Here is an 18,879-nt window from a genome sequence, read left to right as displayed (position 1 = left end):
CCCAGCATCATCTGTCACCAGATGTCATTTTCCTCCTGGTGATTCCCAACAGTGGGTCAAAGGCACTTTGTAATTATTGGGAAAAGTTCTGGGCTGTAGCTGTAAGAGCTGAATATTAAACCACCATCAATTTCTGTCCAGAATGAACAGCTAACCTCATAATCAGACAGGCACCTGACATTTCCCAGTAAAGCTTCATAACCCAGCCATGACGCTGATATGTGATCTTAGAACAGGACTGCCCACCAGAATCTATACCACACTGTGTTATAAATGACAAACCAGTATAGACAGGGGGCCTCTGGTGCCAGCTCCAATTGTAAGATCCCCATCTCTGGGGGCTGGAGAGATGACTCAGCAGTTAAGAGCACTGACTGCTCTGCAGAGGACCCGGGTTCAATTCCCAGCACCCACATGGTGGCTACAAACCGTCCTTAACTCCAGTTCCAGGGGAATCCAAAGTCCTCCTCTGACCTCTGTGGCAATGCTCAACACAGGTGCACTCACATACATGCAGGCAATACACTCATACACATAAAACAAAAATAATAAATAAAATATATTTTTTAAAAAAGATCCCCATCTCTGTGTAAAAGCCTTCTTCTCTGAGGGGGGGGGGTCTAGTGACAGATGCCAGGCCAAGCCTCCAGGCCAAGCCCTAGCACCAGCCCTGTGCTGTACCACCCGCAGGGATACTCTCAGACAGCTTGGCAAGCCTTCCCCCCAGTTCTCTGCCAGGAAATTTGATTCTGACTTCTAGAGGCTTTTCCTCCCCTGCCAGAGCCTGAGTAACTGGGCTTTGTAAGCTTCGCTCTGTTCAGAGCCTTTTTTGGGCACAGCAGCCTCTCTGTGTTGTTTATGACATTCAAATCACTGCCCCAGTGTCAGAAACGCTGAGGCGGGTCCTTCCTAGCTGACTGATAGCCTGAACTGAAGGCCTTAAGAGTGTATAGAAAATCTATATTTCCTAACCAAAGTCTCCCTGGCAATCAGAGCTCAAAAGAATATCACATCAGAATTGCATGTCCTCAGACAAAGACACATCTCACACAGTCGCTCCTTACGCAGAGCCCTAAAATGGATCGAATGCTCCTGATCCCTGGCCCCTGCCTCCCCAGCCTCCCAGAGCCTACATACACCCTTAAGACTCTGGAACCTCTGACATGTGAGTCATCTTGAAGTCAATCAAAGCATGCACTACAGAGTAAAGCTCAGAACTGGTAGGAAGTAAAGGATCAGCCACCCTTTAACAGACAGACATCAACAAGTGCAGGAGACCAGCTCTCCTCTCCTTTTCCGCTCAAGCAGTGGCTGGTCAGTGTGACGGCCAACTTCAGTGCGGAAACTACAAGGGCGTCTCCTTAGCAGTGCAAAAAGAGCATTGCATCAGCAAAGGGGGCCTTCCCTGCCCAGCAGCCCTGTTACTGGGTGTGCTGGCCTCACGTACCATGTCTCAAGTGAGCTTTGGGCAAACACATACCCCAAACTATGCTAAGTGGGCAGCTACAATAGTGAATGGTGACTGTGCCGTAAAAGCTAAGCCCAATAAGAAAGAAAGAGTGCTTGGCTTGGCGTGTCCCTACTTTTCTGTACCAAAGCCAACCCATAAGCATAAATGTCCACGTGACTCTCTAAACCAATGCTGTCAGTGCTGGAAATCCTTCCCATCATTACTGAGTACTCTTGGCCTTCTGTGTGCCCACTTGTAGATGACCGTTCCACAGTCCTGCTGACAGATGCTGACTTCGGGGAGGCAGCTAAACAGAAATCTCTGACGGTGACTCACACGGTGCATTACCAGTCGGTGTCTCAGGCCACCGGGCCCCTGGTGGACGTGTCAGATGCTCGGCCGGGAACCAGTGAGTAGTCAACAGCACTTAGAATGTGTTAAGGATGCCGACAGCATTAACGCTGTCTCCAGCGAATGAACGCGTGGGGGCTTCTCCGCTGTTCACCTGAGAAACGGGCGCAATAACATTTTTAATTGGGATATTGAGATTTATGTTGTTTCATGCAGTTAGATGGGTATCAATTCAAAAGTATGGAAAATCCTAGAAATTTCAGCTCAATTTAACCTTTTGAAAATTAGACAGCACAGGAAGAGAGATGGGTATTTAACCTTAGTGTGTGTTTCTACTGTGTCCCAATTTGGGGAAAATCAATGGCACATGTGTTACCTACTCATAAAGTAGATGCAGGAGTCCTCGCTTTATATATTAGAACATGGAGTCTCAGAGAAATCAGGCCGACAGGCCAAAGTGGTACAGGAAGTAGGAAACCAGGACCCAGCTGTAGGGATATCGTCCTCAAAGCTTCCATTCTTCTCCTAAACACACTGAGAAAAATGATAGTTCTGGCTATTCAGCGATGAGGTTGTGCTTAATTATTTATATTTGCATCCATAATAGATGGAAATTAATTACTGCAGAGAAGTTAAATCCCCTAATGTGTATCTAGAGCTCATTAATTAGATATTCTTGTTTCTTCATAATTGAAACTATTCTTAAATCTCTTTAAAGACTTAGAAATTGATGTTCCAATTATTGTCATTTTGGAAGCTTTGATGTCTAGCTTTTAAATCTCTAATCACTCTCTTTGCAAAACTTATACTTCCAAAATGGCATATTATCAGGAGAAAATTACACGCTGTAACACTGAAAGCCATGGTCTGTAATGCTAGTTTGCATGACGCGGTGAGCTTCGTGAAGTAACTGGACATTTCCTGAATCATTTGGAACGCACAGGAAGACGTTGCAAACGACATTGAAGGCTATTTTAACAGTGGCTTTGACAACGCTGAAGAGGTGTTTTGTTCGTTCCTGTGCCTAAGATCCTTCTGAGGATGTTGGTGCGTTCGTGTGGTGGTTACTTTTCTGAGGCTGTGACAAAACACCATGACCAAGGCGACTTACAGAAGGGTTTATGGGACTTACAATTCCATAGGAATGAGTCCATCGTGGTGGGGAGGCGTGGTGGCAGGAGGCAGCCGGACAGGAAGCAGGGAGAGAGAAATGGGAAGTGGGCTGGGCCTGTCCTGGTGATGCTTCCCCCAGCAAGGCCGCACTTCCCAAACCTCACAAATAGTGCCACCAGGTGGGGCCAAGGGCTCAGACACTTGGAGCCGCTGAGGGGCCTTATTCAAACCACTGCAGTTCAGACGATGTGAGCAGGATGTGAGTGACCTAGCCCTGCTGAGGGTGTGTCTACAAACCAAGAAGCTTGCTCCTAAGAATGCTCCCAGGCCCGTGACGTCTCTCCAGTGGCTTCACCACTTCGGTCTGAGGTCTGGCTCTAGCCTCTTCAGGACAGCATCTTCTTAGGTGTCTAGGCCCCTTTTTGCTCTTAAATCAGGGAAAAGCTGACAGATCTTAAAGGGACTGAACTTCTACAATGGTGCATCTTTGACCTTAGCATTTATTTCCTGCAGTTATTATAGAAGTTTCTAGAAACAGCAATGGAGGACCAAGAAACAAACAGAAAATAGGTCAGGTGCCCTAGATGGTGTTTCCGTTCACGTACGATAGAACTACTTGGGGGCCTATGTGAGATACTGAATCCAGGGCCATCGATGTAGCTCAGTGTAGAGCATTTGCCTAGCATTGACAAGGCCTCACGATTTTCCGTGTCCCTGCAAACCAAAGGAAGTGAACACTGAATCCAGGCTCCCTCCACCCTACAGATTCTGGTCTAGTTGCTTTAAGAGGGGATCCCAGGAATCTGTGGCTATTATAGCCCCCGAGTGAATCAGATGTGGTTGTCTGGACCCCTCTCTGAGAAGCGCCTTCCCAGTGCTCCAGTGATGTCCCGGAGAACTCAGGAGGAAGTGGTCACATGAGTGTAGCAGGACAGGATTCCTCCAGCTTGTCACACTCACAGTACGTTGGTTCCTTCTGCTGGGTAAGAGCAATATGGATTCTTACCTTCCCCTTTAGTATTCAAGGTGCAAAGAAACACATAAGGGCTAGTCATAAGTAGTTAAGGCAAGAGAAGAGACAGTGACAGGAATGTGCTGGAACCTTCTAGCTGCATGAAGTATAAGTAAGCCCTGGAATATTGGGAAGTGGTTTTGATAGCATTTAAAGCATCAACAGAGAGGGGACTGAGTCACATGCAGTCACTGTAAACCAGGGCACAAGCAGCAGGCAGGTAGGGTCTCCCAGGAGGCATGCGCATGGCGTCTTGTGGCTATGAAGTTGTTAAGCATTGTGGAAGAAACTGTAGAATTCATTCATTTGGCATTTGGAAATATTTATTCAGATTTTACTTTATGTATATGGCTCAGTGCTCAGGGATGGGGCTGCACCAACCGAGAGCACAAATAAAGAAAGCCATGTATTTTATTCTGCTGGAGAAGGCAGACATTCAGTAAGGAATAGTGTTCTTTCTCTGTAAATGCTAGATAAAGTGGGGCGTGGTGGCACATACCTTTAATCTCAGTACTTGGGGGGCAGAGGCAGGAGGATCCCTGTGAGATTGAGGCCAGCCTGGTCTACATAGTGAGTTCTAGCTGGGGCTACAGGGAGAACCTATCTTAATAAAACAACTCCACAAAGGACCAAAAAAAAGAGGGAGGGAGAGGGGGAGAGGGAGGGGGGAGAGGGAGAGAGGGAGGGAGGGAAGGAAGGAAGGAAGGAAATGGTATGGCACAGAGCTGGCTAGAGCTGGTAGGAAGATCTCCCTGGAGGAAACATGAACCGAGGTCAGAGGCAAACCTGGAACTGTCACCAAATAACAGGAAAGGGAATGGGAAGCAGCCCAGACTCTGCAGCATGCTGGGTAGATGTAGCCCTGGGGGGCTGTGAGCTGTTAGGGGAGAAGTAAGAGAATATGAGACAGAAGCAGCTGTTCTGGGCTGTACAGCTGCCCGGCCAGGCCACGCATTGGCATTTCTTTCTGAGCATGCTGGGATGCAGTCCCAGGATTCAGCCTGACGTCACATAGAAACACTGTAGCTTAAGAATAACGTTTCTTTCCTTTTCCGTGGACTGCATTAAACCACGCTTGCTAACAGCAGGCAAAGCTATCCAAATTCATGCGTCATTCTCTAGTTCCCTCCTCCTGTCCTTAGAGCTGATCATCATCATCGTAAACTATTGAAGATGTTTGGGATCATTTTTCCCATTAAATATTCTCCCAAACTCCGAATGCAGACCAATAGCATTCCCACGTCCATTTAAAATTGAGAACAGCAGTGGCCAGCCCCACAGAAAGTTCAGAGGCTTGACAGCCAGGAACTTTCCAAAGCCCAGTTCCCTGCTTGTCTTTGCTCCCAGAGCTTGCCACCACTGACCAGATGTTACACCGGTATTAACACGGCCCTGTGATCCTGTGACATAAGCTGTACTCACTACAGCATGGCATGATTGAAGAGATTCATTTGTGCAATCAGTGTTCTGTACCCAGGGGTTCTGCAGAAATGGATGCAACCAAAAGCAAATCAAAACTCTTCACAGATACAAATCCCACCTGTATCAAACAAGAATATGGGTTCTTGCCATGGTCCCCTAAGGAACTAGTTCTATGGCATTTGTATGCATTAGATATTAAAAATCTATGATTTGAAGCCATTGGAGAAAACAGCAGGTTCTATGCAAACACTGTGTCATTTTGTCGAAGGGACTTGAGCATCTACCCATCTGGGTATCCAAGGGAGTTCCTGGGCCCGTGTCCATGGATGCCAAGGTATCTACAGTGTAAATGGCTGCATCTCCTATTGCCTCAAACACAAAAGACATTATGATTCTGTCCTCTGTTAGTATTATGCTACTATTGCAGAAATTCTTTATTAAAAGAACATCAAAACATCTATTGTTTAGACACTAGTATGATTGCAATACAGAATTTATGTTTCTAAATATTTTATTAGCTTGCCTGAGAGCTGTAGCGAATTCTTATCATGAGGATGGGGAAATGAAAATGATGTGCTGTCCGTTCCTTCCAGTGTGTGGAAACACACCCTTTGGTTGTGCTCTCTGTTCATTTACTCCCCTGTCTCTTCCATGAACTGCTGTATTCTTGAAGCCAGGGCTGTACTCGTATCTTGGTCTCAGCACCTACCATGTCATCTGAGATACCACCACACTTAATCAAAACCTTTAAGTACTGATTGACTATCAAGTTCTGAAATCAGAAAAATAGGAGTGGGAAAAGGGATGTTTGGTCGCCTAGGCAGACCTGGGAAGTCAGTTTAGTGCCCCCTCTTTCTCATCCATCTCCTGAGATGTCTGTTCCGCAGGTGTATGTCCTCACCTCACAGCAAGTGTCTCCTTTAAACTCTGCACATCCTTTCCTGCCAGGCCAGGGATAGAGATATGCCAGTAAGTTCATCACTTAGGGGAATTCAAGGCAATTTTTCTACTTGCCAAGTATACAAGCCAGGAAGACATGTGATCAGTATCAGTCTTAAGATTTGGGGAGGGGGGAAGAGGGCATCGTATTTACCTGGGAGTCACTTACTCATGCTTTCATGTGCTCATTCGTGTAGAGAGTATCTGCTAATACAGTCGATACTTGATGTCTGTGGGTTCTAGGGTACCTAGAATACTAAACTCCATGGACGTTCAAATCCCTTACGTAAATCGCACTAGGATTTCCATATACCATGTACTGTCCTCCTGTATACTTTGGATCATCTCCAGATTATTATAATACCTCATGCACTGTAAACCCTATGTTGTTACACTCTCCTAGTCAGGAATGATAAGACGTCTCTACATGCTCAAGAGGGGCACACGTTTTTGTTCCTAGATATCTGTGGTCTGTGGTTGGTTGAGCCCGTGACTGTTGATGCTCAAATGATTACCAGGCAATCCTGCTGGCATTTGGGCTTCCTCTTACTCAGGAACATGGATTGTGGAGTCACCTGTCGTAATTCCCTCTCACAGATAGGGGAGCCAAGGCCCTGGAGAGCAGGACTGGCTTTTCTGGTTCTTACAAGCTTGATGTGGGACCACAGGAAAACTCTTGCCAGCTGCAGATGCCCCAGGAACCCTAGACCCCAAAGCTCTGGGAGGAGACCCCAGGAGCCAGCCCACGCCCACGCCCTGCCTGTCCTTCCCACCATTCCCTGCACTGTCTAACGAGACTGGTGCTACATATGCATTGGAGCCTTTTACACGTGAGAGCTGTTGGGTCTGAAGTCTGCTCCCAGGTCCTGGCTCTCCTCTGCCAGGTACATACCTGGATCCCAGACAGCCTCCCCGAGACCTGAAGTCCTCACCCCACTGGCTCTAATCTTCTAATACAGAGAAAACCAGGGGAGGTGGCTAAACTCTCCCAGGGAGAGTCCCGTCCCTGAATGTCTCCTGCCCAGTTCAATCCTTCAGTTCCTGCAGGTAAAGCAACTTCACTTCCCTCTAACTGTACCGCAGCACCCCAACCTGTGATCTGGGTACATGGACCCTCAGCCCTGCCCATCTCCGCCCATCCCTATCCATCTTCACCCATCGTATTTCTGGTTTTATAATTTTTAAGGGACATTCTCCTGTCAAACAGTCTAAATTGAATTTTCAGCCTTCCTGATCAACTCATTAAATTCTTCCAATAAAGCCGGGTTCTACGCCCTCTGGTTGAGGGCTTCCTGCTCAGGCCCCACAGTCACATACGCCCAGGGCACCCTACCATGTTCAGATCACTCAAGGCTGAAGGTGGCAACCTCAGAGGTGAGGGAACAGGGCTATCCAGTGAGGTTGCTTGGTCAGAGTTACATAGCCTGTGATAACTTCAAACCCAGGCATGGTACTCCCAAAGCCCCACGCTCAGCCTCTGTGTGTGGACCCAACTTGGAGATGATACTACATAAAGGACCTGTGAGAACCAAAGATATCTTCATCAAACACATACTGCTACATGAATATATGTATGTTTTGTGTGTGTATGTGTATGATGATTTGAATGAGAACGTCCCCTGTAGGCTCCAAGTATTTGGACATTTTGTCCTCAGTTGGTGGCCCCATTTTGGGAAGTCTTAAAGGTGTGGTCATGCTGGAGGGAGCAGGTCACTGGAGGCAGGCTTAGAGAGTTCTTAAGCCTGGCCAGATCTCCTGTTTCCTATACCTGCTTGAAGATGTGAGAGCTTAGCTCTGCTCCTCCTCCAGCCACCTCTGCTACCATGCCTCCTGCCATGACAGACTGTAATTCCCCTGGAACCGTAAGCTCAAATAAACTCTTCCTTCTATAAATTGCTTTGGTCAGTGTTTCTATCACAGCAACAGAAGAATGACTAATACAATGTATATATAATAGATCATGGACTCTCATGTCCACTGGATTTGCATATGTAGATTCAACCCCATATGTGTTACTCCCTAACAATATAATCTAACTATATTCATAGCATTTACATTGTATTAAGTATTGGAAATCACGCAGAGATGATTGAAAATGCACAAGGAGCTATGAATGGGAATGAGGAAAGCTTAGAACACACATTGAATCTTGAGATTTTGAAATATATATATTCTTTCACCCAGGGCGGTACTAGGGTTAGTAATGTATGAAACAGCCAGTGAGGGTGAGGTGACGCAGTGGTCTAGTGCATGTTAAGCCCTGGATTAACGATTAACATTCGTGGTTTAAATGAAGGGCTGGTCAGCTCCCCCAGTCTCCCCTCTTCAAGAGATGGCTGTTGGTCCCCATGCACAGCTGAGGCGTCACCTCAAGATACGAGAACTGATAGAAGAGGAAAAAAGCAGATTAACCCAGTGATCACTGGACACATGGCAATGCCTTGTAACTGTTATCCACAAAATCCTCTCTGATCCCAAGTTCAGAATAATTAAAATAATTTGATTCAATGAGCAGAAATTTAATGCAGATTTAGACCCAGAGTTGAAAGGCCAAGAGTTATTTATATACCTTGCCTCTAACTCATCGGGTGCTTAGCGAGCCTGATGCTTAATCACCAAGTTTTATTTATATTAGGGGATTAGGAGCTGACCAAAGCACTTCCCGTGCAGGGGCAGAAAATCTCCATGTGTGTTCATTCCTTAAATGAACTAGTGAGTTATGCAAAGACTCTACTGAGCAGAATCCAAGTATTTGAGCTGCTGTCTGAGAAGCTGCCATACAACATTCAGTTCACGCATAAAATAACAGCTCTAAAAACTTGGCTATTGAAAAAACTATATATGTGTCAAGTAGTCTTGTCTTCCTACATCCTGAAACAATTCCCACCCTAGAATACCTGCTTAGCACAGAATAGAAATGTGCCCTGCAGCTCAGGAAACTAATAGCATGACCTATATTTTCAACATTTATCAGGCCACTGGTAACACTGGCCTCATCCAGGGGGAAAAAAAAAAGGATGATGAACAGAATTAACTTGAAAAGAGTTCTGGCTTTGAATAGAAATTTTCCACATAGCGTGAACTCAGTGGGGAAGGGGGTTGTGGAAAGGATGACCTCTGCCCCACCGTCAGTGAGTGAGCTTCCACAGGCAGGAGCTACCTACTGGCCAGGCTAAGGCTTGGGAGGAGGGCTTATAGATAGCTGGACAGGGGTATGTGTGTGTGTGTGTGTGTGTACCAAACTGCCCCAGCTCCAGCATCTGGGCCAAGGGAAAACTTGCTCAGTATGATCCACAAGTATAGTTGCAAGAAACTTAAGAATAAAACTGAGATTCCTCAGAACTTATGTAAGGGGCTGGGTAATTTTCTGGAAAAGACTCATTAGCATTTAAATAACAAGCTGTACTTATTTAAGCTCCACTTATCAAGTCAATAGTGCCTAGAAGACATTTAGCCTCCTACCCGTGACACTGTTTTTCGATCTTGTGGAGGACTTCATGGAGAAAGAGCATTATCATTTACACCTTGTTTGTGCAGGGCTCTGACACTCTAACATAACTCATTTGCATTCTAATCAAGGCCAAAAGATATCTTCCAATAAAGCCTTCGGTGGAATTTCGCAAGTAAGTGATGAAATATGTCTAAAATAAAATGGATGCCCCAGAGAGCCTGCACTGGGTTTTTTGATGACCCAGGGAATCTTAAAATGTATTGATTTGGCCGTCCTCTGACTGCTCCTTACCCCACCCTCGAATGATGAATAGGTTCAAGTTCCAATAACTAAACACTTAGAGATGGGAAAATCTTGCACTTAAAGGAAAGTCACTTCCCTGCTGCCCACTGTCAGCCTCTCACCTTCCAATCAGAAACAAGCCACTGTCCTGTGGATGCCTTGCTAGAAACCCAGACAGCTGGCATCTGGCCACCGGCGAGCACAAAGACCCAAGGTTTAGTCTGTTTTTATCACCCGAGTTGCATTGTACATCTAGAAAGTGACCCCAGGCGGTATGAAATCCTGGGATTACTATTGAACGTATAGCTGGATATGAAGACGGACATTTGCCTGTACTTTGGAGAGACGGCCTCACTCATGGGAACATGTAAGGGAACAGGGCCCTTCTCTGGTAGAATTGCAGGAAAGGTGATGTGCTGGCCAATTCCAGGGTCCAACACTCTGCTGTTAGAACAGCCCTTTGTTCAGTTCACAGTGACTTGGGAGCAGTCGGCCCTGCTCACCTGCTGCGTTTGGCTCAGATTTACAGAAGCCAAAGGCCACCAGGCCCACATACACCAGCACACGAACCTTTGCACTTCTGTAGATGGTTGACACGTGCAATTCAAACAACATTTAACTGTTTGCTCTCCATATTACATAATCCAAGTCTTTTTCCTCCAAGTTTCCACAGTGTCTGTGAGAGATCTGTTAGCATATGCTAAAGGGGAAAGAGCATGTTGGGACAAAAAGAAGATATGGCCCTTTGACTCTGTGAGCTTCAGCCCTGCTAGCTGGATGCAAAGTTGCAATCGAAACAATGAGTCACTACAGAACTGCAGCAATTCTATAGACACTGATGTTTGTGTCCCAGGGCCGGGGTGACAAAGTACCGCGGACCAGGTGGATTGGAGAGAACAGAATTCATGCTCCCCCGGTTCTAGAGGCTGGAGATCCAAAATCATGATGTTCCCAAGGTCATGGCTATGGGAGGGCAGGGGACGAAGTTCCCTTGCCTGGTTCTAGCTTCTGGTGGCTTTCCAGACTAAGTTCTTTACTGTCCCTGTAGGGTGGTGATATTGTGATTCCTCATGATACCAGTCACAGAAGAATAGGGACCAATACCTATTCCAGACTGACCTCATCTCTGTTGATTATATCTGCAAGGTCTGTTTCTCAGTTTCGGAAGTCAAGATGAGCACATGAATTTTGGGGAGAGGAGGGGCTGGAGAGATGGCTCAGTGGTTAAGAGCGCTGACTGCACTTGCAGAGGACCTGGGTTCAGTTCCTAACACCTACACGATGGCTAACAACTGTCTGTAACTCCAGTTCCAGGGATTCAACACCTTCTACCTCCATGGGCACTGCACGACATTGGTGCACTCGCATGCATGCAGGCAATACACTCATACACATAATATTTTTTAATTTGAGGGGGACTGGATGGGACATACTTAAATCTTTACCTACACTAGTTGAATGGACTTCAGAAAAGAAGCCTCGTGCAGATACATTTGGTCAAGCACCCTTGCTTTCTGTTGATACTTAGAAAGTTTAAATGAGTATGTTTCAGGTCACAAAGATAAGAGCCACAAACAAGGCTCCATCCTAGAGCAAAGCTTCTAAACACAAATAATATGTCTGTCCCCTTACTTGATCTTTTAAATATGTAAATATCTAAGAACTTGGTAGACCATGAAAGAAAGGAAGAGGGCTTTGAACAGAAAACGCCAAGGAGGGCTTCCCAGGGGCTTGGCTGGGTGGGGAGAGCAGGGAGGAGAGCTAACAGCTGCTGTCAACACTGAAGACAGACACACATTACCCCTTGCTCTTTGCAGACCCTACCACCAGAAGGAATGTAAAGGCTGGGCCCACAGCAAGAAACCGGTATGCCAGCCAGTGGACCCTCAACAGACCCCACCCAACCATCTCAGCGCACACCCTCACCACGGACTGGAGACTGCCCACGCCCAGGGCTACGGGATCCGTGGACAAGGAGAGTGACAGCTACAGTGTCAGCCCGTCACAAGACACAGGTGGGGCCCAGCACGCGTCCTCCTCCTCTGCGAGACCAGTGAGACGCCTCCTCAGCCCTTGATCATATCAGGGTTTGGTGGGGTCTGTGTGGAGGGGAGAGGGGCTCTCCATCCTGCACTGATTCCCTTGTAAAGTTCACTTTTCAAATGTTACAATTTTCACTATGAGTTCCCAGGCAGGCCAGCTACACAGTGTTTTCTATGCACAAGGCCCACGGAGTTCTGTAAGAGAGAACCAAAGCCATCTCTTCTGCAGGTGTCTTGAATCCCCCCCCCGCCCCGTGCTCCTTTCATTCCCACCCCACTGAGAGAAACAGACCTTGTACAGACTCACCCACACAATGGCAGTAATTGCCGATTGCACTCGGAGGGCTTCTGACCCACACCCACCTCCAGGACTAAGATGATAAGGTCACAGCTTCCCCTATAGGGGACATAAGCTGATCCTTCTGACAATTAAACAAGTTGATTAGAAGGTAAGCCATCTAGTCAACGGTATCAGCCACCAAGACTTCACTTCAGAGAGAAGACAGGACCTAAGAATAGCAATGAATTGTCCCCCCATCCCCCTAAACTTTGAAAAGAAATTATATCTGAACCTAACAGCTGCAGGAAATTTAATACTCACTTTTCTTTTGTTCTTGATGATATACTTCAAAAACAGGGCTCCAAAGGTGGGGTGTCACTGTGGGAATTTATTTTTATGGCTGTTATTTCTTATAGAAGGTTCTCAGGGTTCCGCAGAGGTGACTTTAAAAACTTTTCTGTAGATTTAAAATACAGAGATGCCTTTGACAGAGACAACCTGACCTTGTTAGAAGGCCTGTTTATACCGTTTTTTTGCCCTGTTTTCTAGTTCCCATCAAGAGTAGTTACAGACAAGGATAAGTCCTAGGGATGGAAGACAGCCCCCTGCCCAGTGGCCAATTTCCATGCAAAATTATCTTTATCTCCTGTGTGTGTGTGTCCTTATACATGTGTACACATGGAGACCAGAGGTCAACACTGGGTGTCTTCCTCAATCACCCTCACCTTATTTATTTATTTTTTCTGGAGACAGGGTTCTGGTTGAACCTGGAGCTCACCAGTTCAGCTAAACTGGCTCACCAGCAAGCCCCAGGGATCCTCCTGTCTCCATCTCCTGGGTGCTGGGTTCACAGACATGCACCACCTCACCCACTTTACATGGGTGCTGGAGATCAAAGTCAAGTTCTTCATGCTTGCCTGACAGGCAGTTTGTTCACTGTGCCATTTCCCCAACCTCACATCTTCATTTCTAAGCATTGTCACATCATCCTTCCCAAGCTGAGGCCCCTGGAGCTGAACTGCGGAGGGAGCTCTAGTCATTCACGCTAATGACAGAGTCTCTACAGTGCAGATGCATTTGCAAAGCAGAACAGGGATGGGTGCTGTGGCCTTGGCAGTGCCTCCCCACTGGCCCCACCAGAAGCAGAATCCTTTACTTCTGAGGCTTTGCTTATTTATGGAAATGTCCAGGTCGCTGAGCACAGGCCCCTTGAGCTCACTTTTGTCGATGAGGCAAACCCTGATGAAGAACCAAACTCTCCTAGACCCCGTTATCCCAGAGCCTGAAAGGCCGTCCCCCTTGTGCAGACATAGACAAGTAAGCCTTGTTTACTGTCTTCTCTGGTCCAGACCGGGCAAGAAGCAGCATGGTCTCCACAGAAAGTGCTTCCTCCACATATGAAGAACTGGCCAGAGCCTACGAGCACGCCAAGATGGAAGAGCAGCTGAGACACGCCAAGTTCACCATCACAGAGTGCTTCATATCCGACACGTCCTCCGAGCAGCTGACGGCAGGGACAAACGAGTACACAGACAGTCTGACCTCCAGCACCCCTTCAGAATCGGGGATCTGCAGATTCACTGCGTCTCCCCCCAAACCTCAGGATGGAGGACGAGTGATGAACATGGCAGTTCCAAAGGCACATCGGCCAGGTGAGGACGCGGGCTGGGGACTGCTGCTTAGGAGCAGTGTTTCCTGGCTCACCTCTCTCTGCTACGAAAGCTCTTCCTGTATTCAGACTGGGTGGGTGTTCCGCTTATTGATTGCTTCAGAACAAATCACCCCAAGACTCGTTGCTGAAAATGATAACCATCATGTATTTATTGAGATTTGATCAGGCTCTAGTGAGGAGAGAAAGCAAGCGTGTGTGGTTCACTTCTAAAGTGGCTGTTCACGTGCAAGTCTACGCTGACTACGCCTTCCCAAGTAGGGCTCTCTGAAAGGTGGCCTGAGCTTCCTCCTAATGGGACAGTTTAGTTCTAAGTGCAAGGGCTCTAAACAACAGACAGTGGACATAAGCTATTTTCTTATATAGCCTGTTAACTATATTAGTCAGGTTACCATTCCCTAGACTGAGTATTTTATAAGGAAGAGAGGGTTTTGTGGTGTATTTTTTTTTAATTCTTATTTTAGCTCACAGTTCTGGAGGTTCACTGGGGTATGGTGCCAACATCAACTTGGGTCCATGAAAACCTCGTGGTGGGTGGCATTGTGGGGGGATGCATGAAAAAGACAAGCCCACATGGTGAGACAGGAAACACAGAATGTGGGAGGGGCTCTTTTGGACCATTTACCTCTTAAGAGACCCAACACAGAGTTCTATAACCACCTTTACTCCTCGATGAGGGCAGCATCCCAGTGACCCACTGACCTCCCACTGGGCCCCACCTCTTAAAAGCTCACCACCTCTCAATGTCACCACACTGGAGTCTGGGCCTCAGCACAGAAGTCCTTGGGAACACACTCAAGCCATATCTACGCACGGCATGACAGCACCTTCTACCATTCACTGTTGTCCAAGCAACCAGAGAGCCCAGGGAGCTTCAGGTTTGGGAGAAAGACATCCCCAACTGCTTGGTGAGGAGAGTCAACAGCGCAGGGGCGGAGTTTTAAGACTATTGTATTGAAGGATTTGGGAAAGAAAGAGACCTTAGCAGGAGCCAGTATTTAAGACTACCTTTGCTAAGTTACTTACTGGAGATGCTGGGAGCCGGAAAATTTAGGTTAGACACCAGTGTAACCTTCAGTTGACCTCATGTGAATAGTCCGGATTTGTGAGTGAGGCACAAACCACAGAGGATGAGGGCCGGGGGACAAAGCACAAGAGTCAAGTGTACAGTTGTTCAAAGGGAAAAAGACCAGCGACTTCTAGCCCCCTGACCTCGGGTAGAAATGGAGTCCTGGTCTGGGCTTGAGTGTGAACTGAAGGAGACATCTTAGTTTTCTCTGGAAACTCACAGTTATTAAGGGCTAGCTGTAGTGTTTACAAACTATGCCCAGCACAACTGAAACAAAGCTTCAGGCTGAGTCCACACAGCCGTGTGCAAAAGCCCACAGAAACGCCTTCCCTTCTCCCACCCTCACGGCCGCGCGGAGCCTTTCCCACACGGACCAGCCAGCGGTGCTGCACCTAGCACTTCACCTGCTTTCCTGAACCGCTTTACTGATTTTATTTCAAAAAGTTTGTTCTCCTTTGAATTAGGACAATTCCCTGGGGTTTTCTGGCATAGGCCCAGGTGAAATAAGGCCCTTACAGATTTATAAAAATATATAGAATAAGAATTGTCTATCCCGTCTTCCAAATGAACTCAGGATTCATAGCACATCCGATAAAGAATAAGAGATTCATTTGTTTTCATTCTGCCTGCCTCTGCAGGGGAGAGAAGGGACGCGCTGTGAGGCGTTTGATTTCATGGATTTTGTTGGTCTCTGGTGTTTATTTAAAGGCAAATGCAGATAAGACTGAGGTTAAACACGGTGGCTTTTTGACCTTGCTCATCATAAAGATGACAACAGCAGAGAGGGGAGATGGGCCAGGTGATGGATGCCACAGGGCTGAGTCATAGCATGTGTAGATGAGTGCAAAGCTGGAGCCAATGCACTGGGGCTTGGCATGACACATGCAGAGAGGCAGGTAGCAGAGAATGCAGGGTCCTATCAGCTCTGGTTTCTATAGAGTGGGGGGGGCTCCACACGTGTGTGTGCAGGGCCATCTTCCCTCCCGCTTGTCTCTTCAGTGGCTGTTGATGGTCCATACTTCATCTGTATGTCACCCGGCCTCCATCTTGCCTTCCAGTGTGAGCTAGGGCATGGAGTAAGCCAGCAGGTGGAGGGCTGCCCTATTCCTGCAGGCCTTTAAATCATCCTTGTGATGGCGCGCTGTCAGTATGGTTGGATTAAGGTTTTTTAAAAGTCTATACTTTGTTCATAACATTGTTACCCGGGTCCATTAGAGCAGTCGAAAAGATTACGACAAAGTGACTCTCATCTTAATGTATTATTTAGAGCAAAGTGATTTTATAACTTAAAATATGAATAATTTCTTAAATCAATGTGAATTCTGATGTCTAAAAACTTTGTTTTGTCTACCCCAGAAGGCGGAATTATTAGTGAATTTTTAATATGCTTTGACGAGAGATTCCACCCTCTGGAAGGCTTTCTGTTATCCCTTTTTTAATGCAGCTAAAGTCAACGTGGGGCACAGAATCAGCTCCGGAGGACCCCATTCCCAGTGTGAGGGCACTGGTCCGAAGGTGCTGTGACACTTGAGTCAGGCACATACAGCACAACACAAGGGCTTCCTGACAGAGGCCAGGTCCTGGGTAGCAGCAAGACCAGGAAGGCTTTTCTGATTGGAGTCAGGAAGATGGGGGCCTGTTGGTGGTCAGGTCAGAAGTGAGTTTATCCAGTCCTGAATACACCATGTGTATTGCATAAACAGGAGCTAGTGTCCCAGGGTCCAACACATGCTGGGAAAACCAAGCAGTTATCATGCCTAGAGTCAAGATGGCTACCATCTTGTTAGGCTGAATCCCTGCAAAACATGAGGTCGCTATATGGTCTGACTACAAGTTCTGCCTAAGTTAGCAGCTCTTTGAACCTTGGTTTTAAATGTTTTATTTATTTTTTATTTTATGTGTATGAATCTATTATTCGCACCCGTGTCGTGCAATGCCTGTGGGGTCAGAAGAGGGTGTCAGATCCTCTGGAACTGAGTTGCAGATAATTGTTAGCTGCCATGTGGGTGCCGGGAGCTAAACCCAGGTCCCCGGCAAGAGCAACCGCTGAGCTGTCTCTCCAGCCCCTGAGCCGTGGTTTTAAATGGCCTGTCCCTGAGTGCACTCCAGACTCTGCGTGAAATCAGTCATTTTCTGCTTCTGTTCACAGTCACCCAAACCTCTGGATCTCTCTCCTCACGTTAGCTCTTCCTTCATGATCTCTTTATCTCCTTGGCTTTTTTCGTTTGCCTTTCAGTACCAATAATTATGATTCCAAACTCTTAAATTCCCTGCAAATTTAGACAAGTTAATATATGAGCTTGACCAGATCTCAGCTCCAAGAAAGAAGGAAATGAGTCTGGGTTATCCTCATTCTTCTCTCCTGGAGTCTACAGATATCCAGTAGGCACATAGTCTCAAGAAATAGTTTTACATGAATTAACAGTATTAGACTATATACCTGGCTTTGTACCTGTGCATAGTATATACATTATAGATGCTGTTGAGCAGATGAATAAATAAGGAATGAATGAAAGTCATGACAAGAATGAACAATTGGCTAATATTTTAATTACCAGAAATACCTAGTCAAATAGAGTCAATACAAGATGACACTTAAGTTTGCCTCCTTTTCCAACATACTTTAAAGCAAAATGATATATTTTCTGGTTTTGCCCTTAAGAAATCCAAAGCTAATCTCTTCTGCAGATGAAGGACTCTCCCACGGACTATGGGTGGCTCGCTACAAGACAGGCATCAGAATCTAGCCTTAGATTTTATTATTGAAATTTTAGGACATGTGCACTCTAAGCAAATTATTAGAACGTGATTTTTTTTAAAATCATGGGTAGCTACTTCATCTTTTCAGAAAAGCCACAAACTCAAAAATCTGTGGCTCTGTCCAGCTGCTGGGAGGTTTAAGGCCACTCCACCCTTGGGCTGCCTCCTTCCTGGTCTCATGAGTATTTTGAGCCAGGCTCTGGTACTTTTGGAGTGCGACCTCTTTATTCATCATGTTTAGCCTGAGATAGACCACAGAAGCCATTTAAATCAACTCAGCGCTCCAAATACCACCCTCATTTGCTTGGCCCAGCAGCTCTGAGGAAACCAAGACCCTGGAGGTGTCTGCACCTGCACTCTCTTTAGCTGGCCCTGACGTCATCCAACCCAGCCCCCCAGCACAGCTGCCTTGGAGGTTTCCCAGCTGCTGAGTACCCTACTCCCTCAGCTTGTTGCTACTTAGTCCGCTGGATAAACAGCAATTTGAAGCAGTTGCTGGGTTATAATTTTAGGAGTCGTTTATCCCGTACATCACCCGCTCCTGGGTGTGTGAGTTTGAGCACTGAGAGCAGAGGGTGGGGCAGTACCCCAGGCCTACACAGGAGCTTGCATCAAGGACGACCTCTCCTCTACACAGGCCAGCACTGTTCTGACCTAGGCCATCACGAGCATGCCGCTTTCCCTCTCAGAAGTCACAGGGCTCTTATATCAGTTCCTTAATCTCCAAAAATCTTCAGTGGCAAGAGGTTGACACCCTAGTATCCACTCCCTGAGCCTCCCTCACACTGAGGGCTGCCATTCCACATTCCCCAGGTAAACCATCTGATCACTACTCCCCTGAAAGCCAAGGTTTCACATTTAAGTTCCCTCAGGCAACTGGGCCTCCTTACCACCCCTTCTCCTGTGGATAGCTAGAGACCCAAACACCAAGGTTCACATCCTCTTCCTTTCTAAGACTCAGCTTTGAAATTTAAGCCATGAATGATATCCCAATATCTATGAAAAGGGTCGCTTTTCAAGTGCAAATAGCTTTGATACC

At 46.7% G+C, this 18,879-nt stretch overlaps 1 protein-coding gene across 1 annotated transcript in view; it reads left to right on the top strand.

Annotated features, from left to right (window-relative positions):
• Positions 1-18,879, top strand: part of Dscam (DS cell adhesion molecule) — a 625,182-nt gene that overhangs the window by 594,195 nt on the left and 12,108 nt on the right. The window contains exons 30-32 of the mRNA XM_008826928.2: positions 1,710-1,859; positions 11,838-12,035; positions 13,692-13,994. Coding sequence (XP_008825150.1) covers positions 1,710-1,859; positions 11,838-12,035; positions 13,692-13,994 — 651 coding nt within the window. The remainder of the gene's footprint in view (positions 1-1,709; positions 1,860-11,837; positions 12,036-13,691; positions 13,995-18,879) is intronic.

Source organism: Nannospalax galili, unplaced genomic scaffold, assembly GCF_000622305.1.
Source record: "Nannospalax galili isolate Female #2095 unplaced genomic scaffold, S.galili_v1.0 scaffold192, whole genome shotgun sequence".
Taxonomy (NCBI): domain Eukaryota; kingdom Metazoa; phylum Chordata; class Mammalia; order Rodentia; family Spalacidae; genus Nannospalax; species Nannospalax galili.
Note: the sequence above shows the minus strand (reverse complement) of the source record. Positions and strands in the feature narration are given on the sequence as shown.